The sequence below is a fragment of the Dipodomys spectabilis genome, unplaced genomic scaffold, assembly GCF_019054845.1.
Source record: "Dipodomys spectabilis isolate Male_0828 unplaced genomic scaffold, ASM1905484v1 ptg000480l, whole genome shotgun sequence".
Classification (NCBI taxonomy): domain Eukaryota; kingdom Metazoa; phylum Chordata; class Mammalia; order Rodentia; family Heteromyidae; genus Dipodomys; species Dipodomys spectabilis.
This window is the reverse complement of record NW_024871157.1, coordinates 1,221,962-1,241,263: the sequence shown is the minus strand read 5'-3', so window position 1 is coordinate 1,241,263 and position 19,302 is coordinate 1,221,962. Positions and strand designations below refer to the sequence as shown.

The 19,302-nt window shown below is 43.5% G+C and overlaps 1 protein-coding gene across 1 annotated transcript in view; it reads left to right on the top strand.

The window, feature by feature from the left end:
* The window catches only part of Kntc1 (kinetochore associated 1), a 71,260-nt gene that overhangs the window by 42,742 nt on the left and 9,216 nt on the right, over positions 1 to 19,302 (top strand). The window contains exons 38-53 of the mRNA XM_042669106.1: positions 265 to 321; positions 1,440 to 1,603; positions 2,483 to 2,587; positions 3,980 to 4,108; positions 5,012 to 5,128; positions 6,174 to 6,283; positions 6,913 to 7,120; positions 10,258 to 10,347; positions 12,012 to 12,183; positions 12,288 to 12,346; positions 12,505 to 12,721; positions 14,403 to 14,476; positions 15,846 to 16,056; positions 16,184 to 16,293; positions 16,587 to 16,633; positions 18,498 to 18,576. Coding sequence (XP_042525040.1) covers positions 265 to 321; positions 1,440 to 1,603; positions 2,483 to 2,587; positions 3,980 to 4,108; positions 5,012 to 5,128; positions 6,174 to 6,283; positions 6,913 to 7,120; positions 10,258 to 10,347; positions 12,012 to 12,183; positions 12,288 to 12,346; positions 12,505 to 12,721; positions 14,403 to 14,476; positions 15,846 to 16,056; positions 16,184 to 16,293; positions 16,587 to 16,633; positions 18,498 to 18,576 — 1,949 coding nt within the window. The remainder of the gene's footprint in view (positions 1 to 264; positions 322 to 1,439; positions 1,604 to 2,482; positions 2,588 to 3,979; positions 4,109 to 5,011; positions 5,129 to 6,173; positions 6,284 to 6,912; positions 7,121 to 10,257; positions 10,348 to 12,011; positions 12,184 to 12,287; positions 12,347 to 12,504; positions 12,722 to 14,402; positions 14,477 to 15,845; positions 16,057 to 16,183; positions 16,294 to 16,586; positions 16,634 to 18,497; positions 18,577 to 19,302) is intronic.

The window sequence follows — 19,302 nt, the reverse complement described above, 5'->3', positions numbered from 1 at the left end:
AATAACAAAAGCAATAGTCTGAGGGCATGGCTTCAAAGGGTAGAGCATCTGCCTAGAGAGCAGGAGGTCATGAGTTCAAACTAGCACTGCCAAAAAACAAAAAGAGAAAGAGAGAGAAGCAGTTTTAGAATCATCTATGATAATAGTACAATATTTTTACTGGTTGTTAAACTGATAATAGCACAATATTTAAATATCGGGGTCTATATACTTCGTAAGAGTATTTTATTTAATGTTGGTTTCATTTATCATTCTCATTTGTAGAAAGCAGAAGATATCCCTTGGAATCTACAAGTTTACCATACTGCTCCATTAGTAAAGGTATTTGATGTTGGAAATATACAGTACTGTATTACTATTTCATAAGTATAAAAATTGTATAAAACACTGAATGAGACTCTGACTTCATGTTGTCCATGTGTTTATTTCACGGTTATTCTCCTAGAAGGTTAGGAGATGACGAGATTTGGCTGATAGTATCAACATCTAGGAATCTCTTCAGAAGTGTTAGTCTTCCATATAGAGAAAGTCTTCACCTAGTCATGATTTGAGCATCTCGATTTTTAAAAACAAGCAAGTTATAATCTAAACATCTCATTATTTAGTGGACTCAGCTTTTTCCTGGTTTAAATACAGACTCATGTTAACTTTGAGAAGGAAGTCCATGATCATTACTTGCACTGAAGGAGAAGGCTGACTAAAAGCAATTTCCCATAATAATGGTTTATTTTTGTTTTGCTTTAAAAATAATCTGAAGAGGGCTGGGAAGGTGGCTCAGTAGTAGAGTGCTTGCCTTGCGTGCATGAGGCCCTGGGTTCGATTCCTCAGCATCACATAAGCAAAAAGAAAAAAGCCAGAAATGGTGCTGTGGCTCAAGTGGTAGAGCGCTAGCCTTGAGCTGAAGAGCTGAGGGAGAGCACCCAGGCCCAGAGTTCAGGCCCCACAACTGGACCCAAAAAAAAAGAAATCTGAAGAGCTGGGCACCAGTGGCTCACACCTGTAATCCTCGGTACTCAGGAGACTGAGATCTGAGGATCGCAGTTTAAAGCCAGACTGAGCAGGAAAGTCCATGCCACTCTGTCTTCCATGAACCATTCAAAAATCAGAAGTGGCTGGGGGTTGGGGGTTTAGCCCAGCAGAAGGGCGCCCGCCCTGCGTGAACAAGGCCCTGGGTTTGGTCCTCAGCCCTGGGGGGGGGGGGGGGGGGGGACAGAAGTGTCTTTGTGGCTCAAAGTGGTAGAGCACTGGCCTTGAGGACAAAGAGACTCAGGGACAGCGCCCAGGCCCTGAGTTCAAGCCCCAGGACTGACAAAACAAAACAAAACTGAAGATACACTTCTTTTGTAAACTACTTAAATATAATAAAATAATTTTTAAAAGAAACTAACAAAAGAAGAAAGAGATAAGCTGAATATTCAAATCCTCTTATCACTTGGCAGGAGACAATTTTGTTCTACCCATTCAAAGTTCCATCATTGCGCTGCTTCAGAACCTTCAGGAATCGAGCCAGTGGGAACTGGCCCTAAGATTTGTGGTTAGTTCCTTTGGGTCCTGTCTCCAGCACTCTATGTCAAACTTCATGAATGCCAGTTTGAGTGAAAAGGTACGGTTTCAAGAACAAATACTTTGACTTAATGTGAAGTGACAAAAAACCCACCAACAGTTTTTTTTCTTTTACTTTTCTTTTTTTTTGCCAGTATCTAGATTTGAACTTAGAGCCTTCAACTTATTTAGCTGGCACGCTACTATTTGAGTCATGCTTCCAGCCTGACTTTTTGCTCGGAGGTGAAGTCTCACAGACTTTTTCTGCTTGAATTGACTTCCAGCTCTCAACCTCCTGAGTAGCTGGGATTATAGGAGTGAGCAACGAGTGCCCAGCTCCAGTCCACCTGATTTGGTCCTATAGTCAGGAAATTGATCATTTGTTAAATGTAAGAAGATCTTGTTGACCATCTGAGATTTAGGTACAAGTACAAGATGTTTGTCATGGGGCTTGAACTCTGGGCCTGGGCGCTGTCCCTGCGCTCTTCAGCTCAAGGCGAGCACTCTCCCACTTGAACCACAGCGCCACTTCTGGTTTTCAAGTAGTTTATTGGAGATAAGAGTCTCACGGTCTTTCCTGCCCAGGCTGGCTTTGAACCTCGATCCTCAGATCTCAGCCTCCTGAGTAGCTAAGATTATAGGCGTGAGCCACCGGGCGCTGGCTTATCTTTTTAATTTTTTAAATAAACTTTAGAGTGTTTGTTTTTGCAATATTGGGGATTGAACTTGCTAGACATTTGCTCTAACAGTTGAGCCATTCTCCCAGCCCAGGAAATAGAGTTTTCTGTTTTGTTTTGGTTTTGTCCTGGCTCCAGGTTTCTTGCTATAGATTAAATACTAATACTTTTTTTCATAAAATCATGAATCTTTGCTATTTGAGAAGAATTTTCAGAATGATACATAGAAGTTATCTAAAGATTTATTTGTTCTTTTCTGAAAGTTACTTGGAAAGAGCACATTACTTAATTTAAAAAATGCTGTCCTGGAATTGAAAGACAAGTCTGTTATGTTTATCAGAGGAAATGCCACAACACTACTGCACAAAGTAAGTATTTGGGTTTTTTACTCATTTGTTTTGCCTTCTACCTCAATCCACAATGCATATATTTCAGAACTTTATAATACATTTAAATAGTGTTGTACTGCAAAAAGCCAGGTGCCAGTAGCTCACTCCTATAATCTAGCTACTTGGGAGGCACAGATTGGAAGGACGCAGGTTGAGGCTAGCATTGGCAAAAAGTTCACGAGACCATATCTCAACCAATAGCTGGGTGCAGTAGCACATTCCTGGCTACTGAGAGGAATGTAAATAGGAGGACTAAAATCCAGTCCAATTGAGGCTGGATTTTGAGATAGGGTTTTTGAGACCATATCTGTTTTGTCTCTATGGATAAGAGTACTAGAGGCTGGGGGGGAGGGGAGGCTGGGAAGGGATGTGAAGGGTAAACAAAGGAGGAGGCAGCAATGCTTGATAAGAAATGTACTCATTATCTTGCCCATGTAATTGTAACCCCTCTGTACAGTATGTTCACAAAAAATAAAAATTAAAATTAAAAAAAAAAAAAGAGTACTAGAGGGGCTGGGAAGGTGGCTCAGTGGTAGAGTGCTTGCCTAGCATGCATGAAGCCTTGGGTTCAATTCCTCAGTACTACATACACAGAAAAAGCCAGAAGTAGTGCTGTGGCTCAAGTGTTTAGAATGCTAGCCTTGAGCAAAAGACGCTCAAGGACAAGTGCCCAGGCTCTGAGTTCTAACCCCAGGACTAGAAAAAAAAATAGAGTCCTAGAGATAGCTCTCATGAGTTCTCTGTATGTATATTTTGTGTGTGTGTGTGTGTGTGTGTGTGTGTGTGTGTGTGTGTGTGTGTGTGTGTGTGTACGTGTGTACATGTGTACGTGTGTACGTACTGGGGCTTGAACCAAGCACCTGGGCATTCTTAGTTTTTTCACACTCTATCACTTAAGCCACAGCTCCACTTCTGACTTTTTGGTAGTTAATTGGAGATAAGAGTCTTAAGGACTTTCCTGCCCAGGGTTGTTTCAAACTGCAATCCTCAGGTCTCAGCCTCCTGAGTAGCTAGGATTGCAGCTCACTCACACTCATCTTCTTTTGTAAGATTTACAATTAGCTCACCCCTGTAATCCTAGCTACTCAGGAGGCTGAGATCTGAGGATCGCGGTTCAAAGCCAGCCCCGGGCAGGAGAGACCGTGAGACTCCTATCTCCAATAAACCACCAGAAAACCGGAAGTGGCGCTGTAACTCAAGTGGTAGAGCGCTGGCCTTGAGCTGAAGAGCTGAGGGACAGCGCCCAGGCCCAAAGTTCAAGCCCCACGACTGACAAAAAAAAAAAAAGATTTACAATTAAATTTGATGACAGATCTTTAATTCTGGTTTCATTGTGAAAACTTTAATGGTTCTGATGCTTTCTTCCCATAGGTATTTAATTGTCGCCTAGTGGACCTCCACCTGGCCTTGGGTTACTGTACTCTATTGCCTCAAAAAGATGTGTTTGAAAACCTGTGGAAGCTCATAGATAAAGCGTGGCAGAATTATGACAAGATTCTGGTAGGTACTGAGCAAGCACAGTTTTCACTCTTAAAGTTTAAAGGTTTGGGAGAAGAAATGAAATGACTTTGTCTTGTTTAATGGAACAAATGTTGAACTAGGTCTTACAGGTTCAACTAGCATTAAAGTTGAGTGGTGACACAGTGACAATAAGCATTAGTTGATTTAAATAATTAAGATGGAGCTAGGCACTGGTGACACATGCCTGTAATCCTAGCTACTCAGAAGGTTGAGATCTGAGGATTACGGTTCAAAGCCAGCCCAGGCAGGAAAGTCCATGAGACTCTTATCTCCAATAAACCACTAGAAAACCAGAAGTGGCACTGTAGCTCAAACGGTAGAGTGCTCACCTTGAGCTGAAGAGCACAAGGACAGCACCCGGGCCCAGACAGAGTTCAAGCCCCATGACCGACAAAAACAAAACTATCTGTGGGAGTAAGATTTTGTTTGTATGTTTATTATTTCTGAGATGAGTTCTTGCAGCGTAGCCTAGACTGGCTTCAAATGCACAGCCTCAGCCTCCTGAGTGCTGATATTATAGGTATGTACCACTACATCAAGCAGTTGTGTTTTGCTCTAAAATTTACCTTTTGTAAGAATTGCAAGACAGCTAAAGTAACCAAAAGATGAATCATCCCACTGCTGTCAAAGAAGTCGTGACTGGGGACAAGCAGTGCATGACGGTCTATCCTGTCCTCACACAGGGAGGCTATGGGTTTTGTTTGGTTCTTGCCGTGCCAAGGACTGAGCCAAGTTTTGCACATGCTCCACGCTTGTCCTCCCAAGGAGCCGCATCCTCAGCCCGGGGACGTCAGTGCTGTCGTCATGTTGCCTCTCAGAGGCATCAGAATAGAAGAAACCATTTTATTTGTGATAGAGTTTTATTCTGTCTTTTTTTTTAAGGCACTCTCTTTGGTGGGCTCTCAGCTGGCTAGTCTCTATCAGGAGGTCCAAATGGGGCTTCGATTCCACGAAGTCAGTACTGACGCCCAGTGGGGAATTCGTCTCGGAAAACTTGGCGTGAGTATTCACATTGCTGTGACGTTCCGTCCATCGTGAAAATGTAAGGTATTCATCTCACTGTCCTTTGCCTTCAGTAAGAGGAAGTTTATGTACTCATAAATTTTAGTTAACGGGCTGGGAAGGTGGCTCAGTGGTAGAGCGCTTGCCTTGCATGCCTGAGGCCCTGGGTTCGATTCCTCAGCACCACATAAGCAAAAAGAAAAAAGCCGGAAGTGGCGCTGTGGCTCAAGTGGTAGAGCGCTAGCCTTGAGCTGAAGAGCTGAGGGGCAACGCCCAGGCCCAGAGTTCAGGCCCCACGACCGGACCAAAAAAAATAAATAAATAAATTTTAGTTAAAAGAGACCTTCTGCTTCATTTCCTTTTGCACATAGGATCTTAAGAATACACATTTTCACCTACTTAGCTTTCTCATTTATAGGCAGGTGTGTATCTAATGTCGTTTGACACTTGTGCTCTTTCTGGCATTACCTGTAGCCTCATACTTTTGTTTTCTGCTGCTGTTGTTTGGTGAAGGTGTTTGTTTGTTTACTTGCTTATCTTTGATATGGGGTTTTGCTATGTGGTCCGAACTGGTATTGAATTCCTGAGCCCGAGATATCCTCCGCCCTCAGACTCCTGGATATCTGGAATGACAGACACATGCCACTGTGTCTGGCAAGTTCAAGATAATATTGATGGCATGTGCCAATGAACACCTGTAGTCCTAGCTACTCAGAAGGTCTAAGGATGGTGATTCAAAACCAGCCCCACAGAAAAGTCCTCCAGACTCTTATCTCCAATTAACAGCAAAAAGCCAGAAATGGAACTGTGGCTCAAGTGGCAGAACACCAACATTGAGTGCAAAAGCTGAGCATGAGGCCTTGGTTCAAGCCCCAGTACATATATGTTTCCCTCCCTCCACCCCCCCCCAAAAAAATAAAGGTACTATTGAGAAGAGTAGTGGCGGTACACAACCTGTAATGCCAACAGGCAGAGAGCTGATGGAGGAGGATCTAGAGTCCTGAAACCAGCCAAGACTACATTTTACTCTTTGCATTTCTAGATTTCTTTTCAACCAGCCTTCAGACAAGACTTTCTCACCAAGAAAGAATTCACGAAAGCTCTTGTGGAGAACATTGATATGGACACAAGCCTCATTCTGGAATATTGCAGGTAACTCCTTGAACTCTCAGAGTGTTTTTGTTGTTGGCTTAGCCACAGGCTACTCCCCCACGGAAGGAACACCGTAATCAACAAGGTGCTGAGTTCAAACACCCAGTATTGCCAAAAGGGTGAGAGAGAAAGAAAAGCCTAGGTTGGTCTTTGTTGTTTATAAAATTTACTGAAACAGAATTATATTTTGCAAACCATTTTGTAACATGTTGCTGTTATTACTGTGTCTTCTGCAGTCCATAGGCACAGATCTTCCTCCTGTCTATTGAACTGGGCTCAATTCTGTCCTATGGATACATTATTTAGCCATCCTCTCATTGAGGGGCAGTTGAGTTGTTTCCAATGTTATTATTTTTTAGTATAACTTTATTATTATTAAGATGTTGTACATTTTATAAGACAGGTTTTGACTACCTTTCTTTTTCTGGACAGTGTCACCCCTTCCTTCACCTTTCCTAGGAAAGACTGTGATTTCTAAAAGGCTTATTATTATTATTAGTTCTGGTGGTCCCTAGTTTGTGTGACTTGGGGCTGGACAATGGGAAGGTTTAATTTGCGTGGTGGGAGCGGGTAAGGTGTCTGAAATCCACACATGGGGGATTCAGGGTGTAACCCACAACTTCTTTCAGCACATTTCAGTTGGACTGTGATGCAGCCCTCCAGCTCTTCATTGAAACTCTTCTCCATAACACCAATGCCAGCCAAAGCCAGGGAGATGCCACCCGGGTGTCTGCCAAGCGGCAGCATTCCAAATTCCTGGCCAAAGCCATCGAGATGGTGCCTTTACTCACCAGCACGAAGGATTTGGTCATCAGTCTTAGTGGAATACTGAGAAAGGTAGGCGGACAAATAGGGAAGTGAATGCATGGAGTCTCTTCAAGCATCTTTCCTGTATTAATCAGATATGTATGATTACAAATGCCACCTATATGTCCTGGTTTATTTTCTCCTTGGTTTTTCTTTCTTGGTTTTCTTTTATTTATTTATTTTTATTGTGAGACTACCGTACAGAGGAGTTACAATTACATGGGCATCTTTTATTGTTGTCGATTGTGGGGCTTGAACTCGGGCCTGGGTACTGTCCTTGAGCTTTTTCACTCAAGGCTAGCACTACACTTTGAGCCACAGCTCCACTTCCAGTTTTATTGTGATTAATTGGAGATAGAGTCTCACAGACTTTCCTGTTGTGTTGGCTTCAAACCATGATCCTGAGATCTCAGCCTCCTGGATAGCTTGGATTATAGGCATGATTCTGTCCTGTATTTTTAGTTGCCTTGGATATTCTTTTGGTCTTTTATAGCTTTTTTTTTTTTCCCCCAGAGCTAAGGACCAAACTCAGGGCCTTGCACTTGCCAACCAAGTGCTCTTCTGCTGAGCTAAATCCCCAACCCCATATCCTGTATTTCTAAACAGCACTTTTCCTTCAGATTTTTTTTTTTGGGGGGGGTCCAGTCATGGGGCCTGAACTCTGGGCCTGAGCACTGTCCCTCAGCTCTTCAGTTCAAGGCTAGTGCTCTACCACTTGAGCCACAACGCCACTTCCGGCTTTTTCTTTTTGCTTATGTGGTGCTGGGGAATCTAACTCAGGGCCTCAGGCATGCAAGGCAAGCGCTCTACCACTGAGCCACCTTCCCAGCCCCCACATTTTTTTTTAAACATAGCATACATTCTTTGAAAAAGACTTAACCTAGAGAGACCACTATAAACCCAAAAGGGAAAGAAACTTCCTATCCTACTATTATATAGAATAAATATTTTAGCTCTTTAGAAATAAATACTAAGCCAAGCCCTGGTGGCTCACACCTGTAATCCTAACTACACAGGAGGCTGAGATCTAGGATTGTAGTTCAAAGCCAGCCTGGGCAGGAAAGTCTGTGATACTTTTTTTTTTTTTTTGGTCTGTCATGGGGCTTGAACTCTTGGCTTGGGTGCTATCCCTCAGCTCAAGGTGAGTGCTTGAGCCACAGTGCCACTTTCAGTTTTCTAGTGGTTTTTTAGAGGTAAGAATCTCACAGGCTTTCCTGCCTGAGCTGGCTTTGAACCATGATCCTCAGATCTCAGCCTTCTTAGTAGCTAGGATTACAGGCATGAGCCACCGGGGCCCAGCTCTGAGACTCTTATCTCCAATAAACCACTAGAAAACCAGAAGTGGTACTGTGGCTCAAATGGTAGAGCACTCTCCTTGAGCTAAGGGCCCATAGTTCAAGCCTGACTGACAAAAAAACCACAACAAAAAAGAAATAAATGTTAATAGCTTGGTATAGTGATTATCCTAGTTTTGTTATTATCTATTTAATTTTTTGCCAGGCCTGGGGTTTGAACTCAAGACCTGGGTGCTGTCCCTGAGATTCTTTTTAGGCTAGCACCCTACCTGTTGAGCCACAGCGCCACTTACAGCCTTTTCTGAGTAGTTTATTAGGGATGAGACTCTCCTGCCTGAGTTGACTTCAAACCACAATCCTCAGATCTGAGCCTCATGAGCAGCTAGGATTGCAGGCGTGAGCCACCAGTACCCAGCTTATTTATTATTCCTATTACTATGTGCTTTTTATTATTCTATTATTATGTGGTTCAAATATATTTAAACAGATTTTTATGGAGAGATGTTCAAACAATAAACTTTGTTATTATAATTGCTATAATGAATATCTTTTAGATGTGTATTTTCCAATTCTTCTGAGAATTGAAGTTTTTTTGTAATTATTTTGGCCAGTCTTGGGGCTTAAACTCAGGGCTTGGGCACTATCCCTGAGCTTCTTTTGCTCAAGGCTAACACTCTCCTGCTTGAGGCACAATATCACTTCTGGCTTTTTCTGTGTTTGTGGTATTGAGAACTTAAACCCAGGGCTTCATACATGCTAGGCAAGCACTCTACCACTAAGCCACATTCCCAGCCCAGAATTAAAGTTTTTTAGTCAAGAGGTAGTTTGATGGGTAAATGACAGGGAAATAAGATTGAAAGACTGTAAGACAAATTTCAGTTGGGTGTTTTGCCTGTAATTTAGCCAAACATGTGAACTTGCTCCAACTTCCCAAGTACAAATGGACCTTCTTCCCACTTCTGTTAGTCATGTGATGCAAGTTGACATTTAAAAAATAGAAAATGATAATATGTGGGCAGAGTCCAAGAACAAAGAATGGTATATGTAGCTACCACCCTGTTACTTCTTAGAGCAGAAAGTACAGGTACAGCTAAAAAGACTTTTGAGAGAGACTGACATGAAGTCCTTCCCAAGAAAAGGCCTCTTTATTCCTATTCTCATTTTCCCATTAGAAACAGAAGAAATAGAACTTCAATGTCAACATCTTATAAAATTGTGAAATTTTGACCCAATGTTTATTCTTTTTTTTTTTTTTTTTTGTCGGTTGTGGGGCTTGATCTCTGGGCTTGGGCGCTCTCTGTGTGCTCTTCAGCTCAAAGCGACACTCTACCGCTTGAGCCACAGTGTAACTTCCGGTTTTCTAGTGGTTTATTGGAGATGTCTTTTTTTTTTTTGTCGGTGGTGGGGCTTGAACTCTGGGCCTGGGCGCTGTCCCTCAGCTCTTCAGCTCAAGGCAAGTGCTCTACCCCTTGAACTACATTGCCACTTCCGGTTTTCTAGTGGTTTATTGGAGATAAGAGTCTAACGGACTTTCCTGCAGGGGCTGGCTTTGAACCATGATCCTCAGATCTCAGCCTCATGAGTAGACAGGCGTGAGCCACCAGTGCCCAGTGGAGACAAGAGTCTTACAGACTTTTCCTTCCCGGGGCTGGCTTTGAACCATGATCTTCAGATCTCAACCTCCTGAGTAGTTAGGATTATAGATGTGAGCTACTGGCGGCTGGCTTATAGTGAAAATTTTAAAGAATAATTCAACCAGATTGTAGTACACTGACATTTTATATCTGTTAATGTACCAGCAAACATTAATTGAACAAATCTTCTGCACGGCATATCTCCTCACACTTTAATGTTGTGTTTGTTTTTGTACAGTTGGATCCCTATGATTATGAGATGATTGAAGTTGTCCTGAAAGTTATAGAGAGAGCTGATGAAAAGATAACCAATATTAATATTAATCAGGTATAACAAATACACTAAAGAGCTCAACATCATCTTTATGCTTTTATTTGGATCACAAACAACATTACAGTTATCCTGTATCTCTGGATAATCTTTTGACTTCCCTTTGAACTCTATACTTTATTCTAGAGCTTTTTTCTTTAAAAGGATTCCAGGAATAAAAAGGTTTTCTTTTTATTATTATTACTTTAGTAAAAAGGTTTCATGATACCCATATTTTATTATTTATCTTTATCTTATTTTTGCTGTACTGAGGTGATTTAAATGAGCTATCTGAGAGAATGACATGACTATAGCACTAGTTATGAAGAATTACAGGGGGAAAAGGACAGGGAGCTCTGCTAGGTTTAGCTTCCGTATTTATGAGAAGCTCCAGAACACTCAATTGTTAGTACTGTCGTTAGCTTCTTCTTATCTTCCTACCCGGTTTCATTCTTCTCTCCCTTTCCTTCCATTTTTCCCTTTGCATTCCTAGGAATGGAAGCCAGAGCTCCATGCATGCTAAGCAAACATTGTATGCTTAGCTACATTCCCAGCCCCTTGCTAACTTCTTAATTATTTCTGAATTTTGGTCCATTTTCTTTTTTCTTTCTTTTTTTTTTGGTCAGTCATGGGGCTTGAACTCTGGGCCTGGGCGCTGTTCCTCAGCTCTTCAGCTCAAGGTGAGCGCTCTACCACTTGAGCTACAGCGCCACTTCCGGTTTTCTGGTGGTTTATTGGAGATAGGAGTATCACGGTCTCTCCTGCCCGGGCTGGCTTTGAACCGCGATCCTCAGATCTCAGCCTCCTGAGTAGCTAGGATTACAGGCGTGAGCCACCAGCGCCCGGCTTTTTTTGTTGTTGTTGTTGTTGTTGTTGTTGTTGTTGTTGGTCGTGGGGCTTGAATGCTGAGCTTGGGCGCTGTCCTTACACTCTTCAGCTCAAGGAGAGAGCTCTACCACTTGAGCGACAGCGCCACTTCCGGTTTTCTAGTGGTTTATTGGAGATAAGAGTCTCACAGACTTTCCTGCCCAACTTTCCTGTCCGGAGTGCCTTTGAACCTCGATCCTCAGATCTCAGCCTCCTGAGTAGCTAGGATTACAGGCGTGAGCCACTGGCACTCGGCTTTTGGTCCATTTTCTTAAATTAGATTTTAATAGTAAAAGAAAAAAGGTTAATTAAAAGCTCTACAAGCCCCCAACTAGAAAATAGAAACACTGGATAAATAGATACAGAGAATTAATTTTAGACCTAAGACCTCTATATTTAAAATGATATGTAGCTAGGGGTCAGTGGCATATATGCGTAGTCCCAGCTGATTGAGGGGCTAAAGTGGGCAGATCACTGAAGTCCAGGGATTTGAGGCAAGACTGGGCAATATAGCGAGACACCCCCCCCCATCTCAAAAATGAATTAATTCATCAGAAATAATTTTTAAGCTTGTCTCTAATTTATTGGAAAAGATTATTAAGAGCTTCTGTAGTGTTGTTTATAAAACATCCTCTCAAGAACAAGGGACTGTTATCTTCTAGATGGTTCCTTTACTGTTTGTATGAATTGTTTGAGGAGAGCACCATTGCAGGGAAAGCTAGGAAAGGTTTTGATGGAAAGAGGTCTGTCCGGGAAATGGAACAGGCCGTGAGGGCGGGGCTGTGCCTACAGAAACAGGATTTATTTTAATGCAGGCATTGAGTCTCCTGAAGCACTTGGAGTCATACAAAAGAATTTCCCCTCCTGTGGACCTGGAGTACCAGTATATGCTGGAGCATGTGATAACGCTGCCCTCGGCTGCCCAGACTAGACTGCCTTTTCACTTAATATTGTTTGGCACGGCACAGAACTTCTGGAAGATTCTCTGTATGTTCATTACTTTCAGATGGATTTTAGTAAGTAGCCAAAATATATATATATTTTTTTTTTGCTTTTCTAAGCTAAACATCCTCTCCCCATTTCCTTCCCAGCTTCTGAGCTCAGTGAGAAGTCTCTCCCCACGCTGCTCTTAATCTCCAAATTGATGAAGGTAACAGGTCGGGTCGGGTCAGGTTGGGTCCGGATGAGTTGGGTTGGGTTGGGTCGGGTCTGGCCACAGCCTGGCCAGGGAGCTTCCTTGTGCTAGCATCAGCCCTGATGGTGGACTGGAGGCACTCACACTTCCCTTTCCTTGCCTTTCCCTGGAAGTTCTCACTAGATACTCTCTACATGTCTACTGCCAAGCATGTTTTCGAGAAAAATCTGAAGCCCAGGCTCCTGAAATTAACCCACACCAAGTGCTCAGTGCTAAAGAACAAGGAGATAGCCAAGATCACTCAGACCATCGAGTCCTACCTGCTGTCCATAGTCAACCCGGAGTGGGCTGTTGCCATCGCCACCAGCCTCACCCAGGAAGTCCCAGAAGGTAGCTGAGCCTCCTTCCACTGGGGTCAGTCCAGGGAGCCATCATGCTGCCCCTTTGTGCTCCTTTTTCATAGTGCTAGGGATGCAACTCAGGGCCCCGTGAGTGCCCAGAAGCCCTCTACCACTGAGCTCTGCCTTCAGCCCCAACTGTCTCAAGGTTAAGACCTTTATCCTGTATTTATTTATTTATTTACTTACTTATTGCCAGTCGTGGGCCTGAACTCTGGGTCTGGGCGCTGTCCCTCAGCTATTCAACTCAGGCTAGTGCTCTACGGCTTGAGCCACAGCACAACTTCCGGCTTTTTCTGCTTAAGTGGTGCTGAGGAATCGAACCCAGGGCTTCATGCATGCAAGGCAAGCGCTCTACCACTGAACCACCTTCCCAGCCCCTCATGTATTTTTAAATGTATGTTCCCACATACATTCAGCACTGCTGAATGCTCCACAGCTTAGGTGATGCAGACTCCTTGTTGGGTCCATGGGATCACAGGTGTTCCCAGTTGTAGGTGGGGATATAAATGGACATGGACCCCTTTAAGGGTTGACGTTAGGGCATGGTGATTACTGGGCAGGCCCTCTACAACCAATCCCTACTTCCATCCCTTTATTGCCCTGTTTTGAGAGAAGGTCTCACCTGCCTGGACTGTGAACTACCTATTTTAGGCATTGCATCACAGGATGACAGGCGTGCGTCACCACACCCAGCCTTTTCCACCAGGGCTGTCCTGGAACCTCCTCCCTCCCAATCTCAGCCTCCCATGCTGCTAGGATGACAGGCACAGGACATTATGCCCAGCTGTGGGTTGAAGAGGGCAGATATCTCATGAACTTACCACCTAGGCTGGCCTCAAACTTCATCCCTCATATTAGGTATCTGTCTGCCCCTTTTAACCTGATATTCTTTTTTTTTTTTGTACGTTTTTTAATTGTAAAAATGCTGTACAGAGGGGTTGAGCAATGAGTACATTTCCTATTCCTGATATTCATTCTTATTATATAAAAGTATCTGCAAGTTTTCCCAGGTGTGGTGACAGCTTTCATCTCAACTGCTTGGGAGGTAGAGATTGGTAGGACCATGCAAAAAAACTGTCAAGTTCCACTCCACCAATAAGCTGTCTATGTTACCATATGCTTGTTGTCCCAACTAGGAGGGAGTGAGAATAGAAAGATTGTGAACCAGGTGTCAGTGGCTCACGCCTGTAATCCTAGCTACTCAAGAGGCTGAGATCTGAGAATGGCAATTTGTAGCCAGCCAGGCAAGAAAGCTGGTGACTCTCTTATCTCCAAATAAGTACCAGAAAGCTAGAAGTGGAGCTGTGGCTCAAAGTGGTAGACTTCTAGCTTTGAATAAAAGAAGCTCAGGGATAGCACCCAGGCCCTGAGTTCAAGCCCCATGACTGATGACCAAAAAAAATATTTTTTAATATATATTTATATATATTATACATATATATATAAATAGACGGATCATAGAGAAAGCCAGCCTAAGGAAGAAGTTATTTGTCATTTGAAAAATAACTAAAGCAGAAAGGGTAGAAGGCATGGTTTAAGTGGTAGGCACCTGCTCCAAACACAAGACTCTGAGTTCAAACCCCAGGACTGCAAAAACAAATTTTCATTCTTTTGACTAAGATTCGTTCTGTCAATTCAGATTAGCCCATGAATCTTTTTTATGGTTTCAGGTTCTTTCAAGATGTCTAGTTTGAAGTTCTGCCTCTATTTAGCTGAGAGATGGCTGCAGAACATCCCGTCTCAGGTGGGCGTTTACTGGAAGCTGTGCTTGCTTGGCCCTCCTCCCTCTCTTCCCCAGTGCACAGAATGGAGGGCAGACCTGCAGCTGTGTGCTCAGGGATATAACTGAGGATTGGTAAAGATGAATTCCTAGCATGCCCTGAGATTGGTAAAATAAGTTTGCTTTTTCTGTTTATGTGGTGCTGAGGAATTGAACCCAGGGCCTCATGCATGCGAGGCAAGCACTCTACCACTGAGCCACCTTCCCAGCCCCTGAATTTTTTTTTCAAGTTCTAACATTTTATTTTATTTTTGCCCATCCTGGGGCTTGAACTCAGGACCTGGCGTTGTCCCTGAGCTTCTTTTGCTCGAGGCTAGCACTCTACTATTTGAGCCACAGCACCACTTCTAGCTTTTTCTGTTTATGTGGTACTGGGGAATGGAACCCAGGGCTCATGCATGCTAGGCAAGTTCATCCCTAGCCCCTTATTTTAATATTTTTATTATCTTTAAGTAGTTGTACAAAGGAATTGCCATTCACCAAAGCAGTTTATGAATCCAGAGCCTTTCCATCAGTGTCTCCACTTTTTTTTTTTTCTGGTCGTGGGGCCTGAACTCGGGGCCTGGGTGCTGTCCCTCAAGCGCTAGCTCAAGGCTAGCTCTCTACCACTTGAGCCACAGTGCCACTTCCGGCTTTTTTCTTTTTGCTTATGTGGTGCTGAGGAATTGAACCCAGGGCCTCAGGCATGCAAGGCAAGCGCTCTACCACTGAGCCACCTTTCCAGCCCCAGTGTCTCCCCTTTCAACATTCTCAGCCACCCCACCTCTTCCCTCACTTTTCTTAATTCTTAGGTAATGTGATGAGTTTTTTTTGCCCTTCACCCTTTACATCTACAGTGCACCTTGATCTGTGCCATCCCTTCAACATTTTCAGTCCCCTTCCACCCACCCTAGCCCTTATTTTTCTTATTTTTCTCATTTGTGTGGTCTCTGCAGTAGATTCTTTTTTTTTTTTTTTTTTTTTGGTCCGGTCGTGGGGCCTGAACTCTGGGCCTGGGCGCTGTCCCTCAGCTCTTCAGCTCAAGGCTAGCGCTCTACCTCTTGAGCCACAGCGCCACTTCCAGCTTTTTGCTTATGTGGTGCTGAGGAATCGAACCCAGGGCCTCAGGCATGCAAGGCAAGCGCTCTACCACTGAGCCACCTTCCCAGCCCTGCAGTAGATTCTTACCTGCATTTCCCTTTCGTTCTTCTGCACCTCTCCCCTTGCCCCCGCCTCTTTCAAGTACCCATTTTCTGTACTTATTTTGGTGGGCTTTGACGTAGTCTTTCTGAAGAATTCCACTATTGGCACTCTTCATATACTTCAGTTAATTCCTGCTTGGGTTTTTTGCAAGGATGAAACACGTGACAAGGCCCAGGCTTTGCTGAAGAAGCTTCATGTCCAGTTCCAGCGTTCCGGCACAGAAGCAGTGCTCATCAACCATAGGCTGAACACTCCCGAGTACCTAAGAGCGATAGGAAAGCCAGCACACCTCATTGTTAGCCTCTATGAACACCCCAGCATAATTGAAAGGATGCAGAATTCCTCGGGCAACAACTATCCCGGTGAGGACCAAATTCTTATTTTGGTTCAGGAAGACCTATCGTTTTGATTCCCAATTGTCTTACACTAAAAATCTGGGAGTTTTTTTGTTTTGTTTGTTTTTTTAATTCCTCGCTTTGGATATCTTAGATATTCACACCATAGCTAAAGAAATAGCTGAAGTCAATGAAATTAATTTAGAGAGAATCTGGGACATGTTATTGGAAAAATGGCTGTGTCCCTCAACAACACCCAGGGAGGTAAGTGCTCACAGCCCTGGAGTCACTGTTGGGTGGGAGCTAGGGGCTTTTCTCAAAGGCTGTTTGTGTCTTACAAGTCTTTAGGGGCACAGACTCTTCAAAGAAGGATCTTTTGGGCTGGAGACCTGGCTCAGTGGGGGAATGCCTGCCTAGCAAGTGTGAGACCCTGGGTTTGACCCCTGGCTTCTATAATGTTTGTTATTCAACTTCTCCCCCTGAGTCTAGGATCTAGTTAGAATGTCACTTTGCATTTATTTGTCATATCGTTAATATAGTTTGTTTTCTTTTCAAAGAAACCATCAGAATTATTTGAATATCAAGAAGATGAAACACTACAAAGGTACCATTCTCTTTTGATGCTCAGTAAAAATCCCATCAATAATTTTACAGAGGTTGGCTATTAAAAGACTTTGTGGGGGCTAGGAAGGTGGCTTAGTGGTAGAGTGCTTGCCTTGCATGCATGAGGCCCTGGGTTCCATTTCTCAGCACCACATAAGCAAAAAGAAAAAAGCCAGAAGGGGCGCTGTGGCTCAAGTGGTAGAGCTCTAGCCTTAAGCTGAAGAGCTGAGGTATAGTGCCCAGGCCCAGAGTTCAGGCCTCATAACCAGACCCAAAAATAAATAAATAAATAAAATAAAAGACTTTGTGCAATGCCTGTATGCATCTGATCATATCACATAATATTTATTGAAATGAACTCCAGGAAATGGAAACAGGAAAAAAAAGATTTTCTGGATATGCTTAGATTCGAATCTTTGAAAAAAGTCAATTCATTGATATGAATATCACATGTGTGTGAGTGTGTGTGTGCATGTATGTGCGTGTGTTTGTGTGTGTGTGTGTGTGTTGGGGACAAGTAAGGTAAAATAACTTAGATCTAGGATTAGGATTAGAGTTTCTAGGACCCCTTAAGCAGAGAGTCAATCTCAGGCCAAGGCTTTGTCCTCTCACTATATTAGGCTGGGAAGGCTCAAATATGGGCCACCAAATTATCTTTGTCCTTCTACGGCTGAGACCAAGAAAAACATGTTGCTTTCATCAGATTGCTTCTTTTGAGACTGAATCAGACAGAATGTAGTTATCTATTAGTGGTGGTTGGCATAGGCCCAGAAGAGGGTGTGGTGGCATGCATACCAGCCTATTGCCATTCCTGATCTAGACCAAAGGTCAGTCAAGTGGCTGAGATTCTACAGCTGCCTTGATCCTGGAGATCTGATCATCAGGAAAGTAGCCCGGGCTGGCTTTGGACTTGCCATGTGGCTGGCTCAGTGCTTCCTTAGTCTTCCTTCTCCATATCCTTTCTCTCTCAAGTGGTATTGGAGACTGAGCCCAGGACCTTGTGTTTGCTACACAAGCACTTTAAACTTAAGCCATGTCCCTAGTTCTCTTGTCTAGTCTTTTTTTTTTTGGTCATGGGGCCTGAACTCTGGGTCTGGGCGCTGTCCCTCAGCTCTTCAGCTCAAGGCTAGCGCTCTACCACTGGAGCCACAGCGCCACTTCCGGCTTTTTCTGTTTATGTGGTGCTGAGGAATCGAACCCAGGGCCTCATGCTTGCAAGGCATGCACTCTACCGCTGAGCTACCTTGCCTGCCCTCTTGTCTAGTCTTTTAAGGTCAGACACATCTTTGTCTAAGCAAGAGATGGCTCCTGGCCTTTCTGACTGAAAAAATCACATGCAAAGTCTTAGACAGAAGCAGTTCAAAGAGAGAAGAAAATAAATCCCCAGCAAAAATTAGAAGGAGCTTGCTGTCTTTTCCAGTGGGAGCTCCGTGGCATACCTTTGTCATCTGCCTGGTCCCTCAGGCCCTTCCCTGCGGCCCTGTGGCCAGACGTCGAAATGGGCCACTTGCAAGGTCCTGGATTCTACCAAAGCAGCATTTTCCACACGTGAAACCTTCAGCATATTTATACCAGGTCATAAGTCAGTTTCCTAAGTAGAACTTAAGTGACCCAAATTGACAAGCTATTTTACAGATGAAAACCAGGCTGACTCTTGATTCTTATATCATTTTCTCTAGTTATGAAGGAACTCTAAAAAATATTTAACTCCTTGAACAGGCAAAGCAAAAATGTCATGGAACCAAATCTTGACCTGTGTTTGGGATGTCCAATTGACTTTTACTATGGACAAAAACACAGGTTTCTGGTTTTAGTAACCTATTGCTAAGTTAAAAAACAAATAGTTTTTTTTTGTTTTTTTGCAGAGTTGTATATCTCCTCTTGTCTCGTCCGATTGATTACAGTTCAAGAATGCTGTTCATGTTTGCAACATCAGCTACAAGTGTAAGCTCTAGAAACTATCAAAACCCCCATGGGCTCGGCAGGGTCATGCTCTTTTCCTGTGTGCTTTCCACCATTGATTTCATAGGCCATGCCTGAGATAAGGCTGGCTTGCATACTTAATCAAAGGTTATGCTACTCTTGTAAACAAGGACTATTACACACACTATGCTCCAGTTAGCACTGGCTCTTGTAACCACTGCTGAGCAGAGTGAATGATGCACCATTGATGGCTCTGGGCGACTAGCTCCCTAATTAGTCAATGTTCCTGACCCCAGGGGACCAAACAATCTGGTCCCAAGAAGTCTCCACCTTGGCCTTGTGCCTGCATAACACAGCTTCCGGCATGAACTTCTGTGTCACATGGAACCTCTTTGGCCTTCGGGCTTTCACATATCGAAGTATGAAAATGTGTTTTCCCTGCTTGGTACTGGGGACTGACCCCAGGCTGTCAAGCAAGCTCTATAGTACTTGAGCTATGCCCTACTCTTTTTGCTATGGTTTCTTTTCTGTTGTTTTACCTGAGCCGGTCTGGGACTATGATTCTCCTACTATGCCTTCTGGGGATTATAGATTTTCTCCAGGTACACACCTACACCTATAATCCCACCTACACAGGAAATGTAAGTAAGAGGATCGCAGTCCAGACCAGTGAGGTCAAAAGGTGAAACCTTATTTGAAAAGTAACAAAAGGAAAAAAGGGATGGGGCCATGGCTTAAGAGGTAATA